Source organism: Sprattus sprattus (genome assembly GCF_963457725.1).
Source record: "Sprattus sprattus genome assembly, chromosome: 17".
Classification (NCBI taxonomy): domain Eukaryota; kingdom Metazoa; phylum Chordata; class Actinopteri; order Clupeiformes; family Clupeidae; genus Sprattus; species Sprattus sprattus.
This window is the reverse complement of record NC_137915.1, coordinates 22206115-22208856: the sequence shown is the minus strand read 5'-3', so window position 1 is coordinate 22208856 and position 2742 is coordinate 22206115. Positions and strand designations below refer to the sequence as shown.

General features: G+C 50.2%; 1 protein-coding gene across 1 annotated transcript in view; it reads left to right on the top strand.

Annotated features, from left to right (window-relative positions):
- Positions 1-375: 375 nt before the first annotated feature.
- The window catches only part of LOC308378403 (cadherin-6-like), a gene marked incomplete at its 3' end in the record, with an annotated part of 27361 nt that continues 24994 nt past the window's right edge, over positions 376-2742 (top strand). Inside the window, exon 1 of the mRNA XM_080855303.1 lies at positions 376-775. Coding sequence (XP_080711429.1) covers positions 542-775 — 234 coding nt within the window. The 5' untranslated portion in view covers positions 376-541. The remainder of the gene's footprint in view (positions 776-2742) is intronic.

The following is a 2742-nucleotide window of genomic DNA, read 5'->3' as shown; positions in this document are numbered from 1 at the left end:
GTGTGTGGAGAGAAGGCGGCGGTAGGGGTGTGAGTGAGAGCCGAGATCTGGGAGACTGATGCTGCTCAGAGGAAAGAAGCATTTTAGAGGGAGCGGCACTGTAGTGAGCGCTAGGTGGAGACGGATCTCTCTCTCCGTCTCTCTTTCTCTCTAACTCTTTCTCTCTACTTCTCTCACTCTTTCTCTTTCTCACAGGACTCATGTGTGTGGGTGTTTTTCTCCTCTTTCTCCAGGAGGAACGGAGAGCAGGCGGAAGCTGATGGACTAAAGACTAGCGGATAGCCATGGTGCTGCAGGTGGTCCCCTGAGTAGAAGGCACGCGCCACAGCGGGCAGCCAAAGAGCGAGAGAGAACGAGAGAGCGAGAAAAGGACAGAAGAGGAAGGAGCGGGAGAGGAAGAGCAAGGAGAGAGGAGTGCATCCCGGAGTGTGTTTTTTGTTTTTCATTAGCCGAGTGAATCCGGTGGAGTTTCGAGCCGTCGTTCCGTCATTCGGTGGGACGGTTGGTAGGTCGGTCAGCCACCAGCCACCAACCACCAGCCATGTGGACTGGACTGCTGCTGCTGCTGCTGCTGTGGGCCCAGCAGTGTGGGCTGGCACTGGCCACACTCAGGACTATCGGGGGGCTGCACAGGGCCACGGGCGGGCTGACAGCGGTGGCAGGGGCGCCGGGGGCTATGGAGCTCCTGCTGCGCCGCTCCAAGCGCGGCTGGGCCTGGAACCAGTTCTACCTGATGGAGGAGTACATGGGGGACAACATGCAGTACGTGGGCAAGGTAAGGCACCGGCAGAAGTGTGAGTGGCTTCAGAGAACACATGCTGTCTTTCATGCGTGTTTGTTCTCTGCTGAAATGTCAGTCTGTACATCCGTCTGTCTGTCTGTCTGCTAACACGTCAACCACGCTGACCATGAATGTGTTTGTGTTTCCATGCACCTGGCCAACATTGACAGAGTGTGTTTGTTTCACCACACGTCTCTTTCTGCAGTGTTTACATGTCTGTCTGTTAGAGGACCTCAGTGTCCCAGTCTAATATCATATCCCTGTCTCCCCACACGTCTGTCAACACATCTGTTAACATTACTTTCTCACAACCCCCTTTTCTCCCCTGACCCCTTATTGCCCCTGTCTCTTTCACAGCTGTCTGTTAACCTGTCCATCTGTAAACGTACTTACAGCTCTGTTTTCATAACTGTCACCAGCAGAACGCACCTTAAGGCTGTCTTAGCCTAAAGTCACCTATCTGTCCACAGCAAACCCACCTGTCTCTCTCTCCGTCTCATCAGCATGCGTGTCTATTCTGTCTCTCCCTCGCTGACCTGTCTCTCTGTTGGCTCACGTGTCTGTGAACACGGGCAGGGGAAGATTGGTTCACCCATTCAATCAGTAAAGCGGAGCTTAGTCTATTCATCTCCTGCTTTTAATAGGAAATTGATCCACTGAATGGCAGCTTGTACAGTTTGCCCTATCCCTGCTCTCTCTTTCTCTCTCTCTTTCTCGCTCTCTTTCTTTCTTTCTCTCTCTCTCTATCTCTTTCTTTCTCTCCTTCATTGTTATTACCTCTGAAGCACTCTCTATCCATTCAGTGTATTTTTAAGCTCTGCATTGTCAAAGCATACTTTAGTAGATACTTCAGTGACTGTAATATATATAATTATGACAACAATAAAAGACGATCAATAAAAATAAGAGAAGAAAATAACACTAAATTGGAACAACTGCTTTGTCCACTTTATTTTTGTGTCGCTCTGTACATCATTCCCTTTCTCTCTGCCGCCCTCCATTTCATGACTTCTTTACTTTCTGTGAAATACTCAGATGAAATCACTGCCAGATTGCAATTGCCTTTTGATCCTTAATGCTGATACTCGTGGGCGTAAAATGGATTGCTGTTTGTCAGGAGAGATCAGACGGCAGCAGCCACTCTATGGCCCCAGACAGGCCAAATACTTGACCTGAGGGCAGCCATCCCTCGAGCACGCTCTCTGACCTCAGTTCACCCCCCTGCGTCTCAGATGGCAGAGCTTCAGATGCGCCTCTTGCGCGAGGTACTGCCTCCAGATCAGCAATGGCCTGTAAGATTGACGTGACTTGGAAGCGAAACAGGACATGAAGTTTTAGCATGATGGAAATCCCTTGTAGCTACTTCAGTCTCTCTCTTCTTCTCTTGCTCGCTCTCTCTCTCTCTTGCTCTCTCTGTCTTTTCCTTCTTTCTGTATTATCCCTCTCTATCTATCTTTCACTCTGCCGCTGTTTGTCAGACTAAAGGGATACAGCTGCCTGAGATGTCTTTGAGCCCACAGGGAACATGTTGGCAGGCTGGCACACGGCCATGCCACTCATGTGAGGGCATTAGGGGGAGAGGCGGAAGAGGAGGGGAGCAAGGGGTGGGGTGGGTGGTGTTCAGGGTTCCAGTGAGGGGTTGAGTAAGAGATGCTTAGGGCAAAGCCCCCCCCTTCCTACAAAAGTGCATCAGCCTATACAGACGCACGGACAGACGCACGGACGGACGGACAGACAGACAGAAAGACAGACAGACAACCATGGTTGCTCTTGCGCTCTGGCGATGTAATTGATGAGATTTGAGGAAACCGTCTCCAAGGTCAGGACGAATGAAAGAATAGAAAGGATCTCTCTCTTTTCTTTTTTTCTGTTCTTGCATGCAGAGGGAGGGAAGAACGACAGAAAAAAGGGGAGAGGAAGGGAGGGATAGAGAGAATAGAAAGAAATGGAGATACTTTACA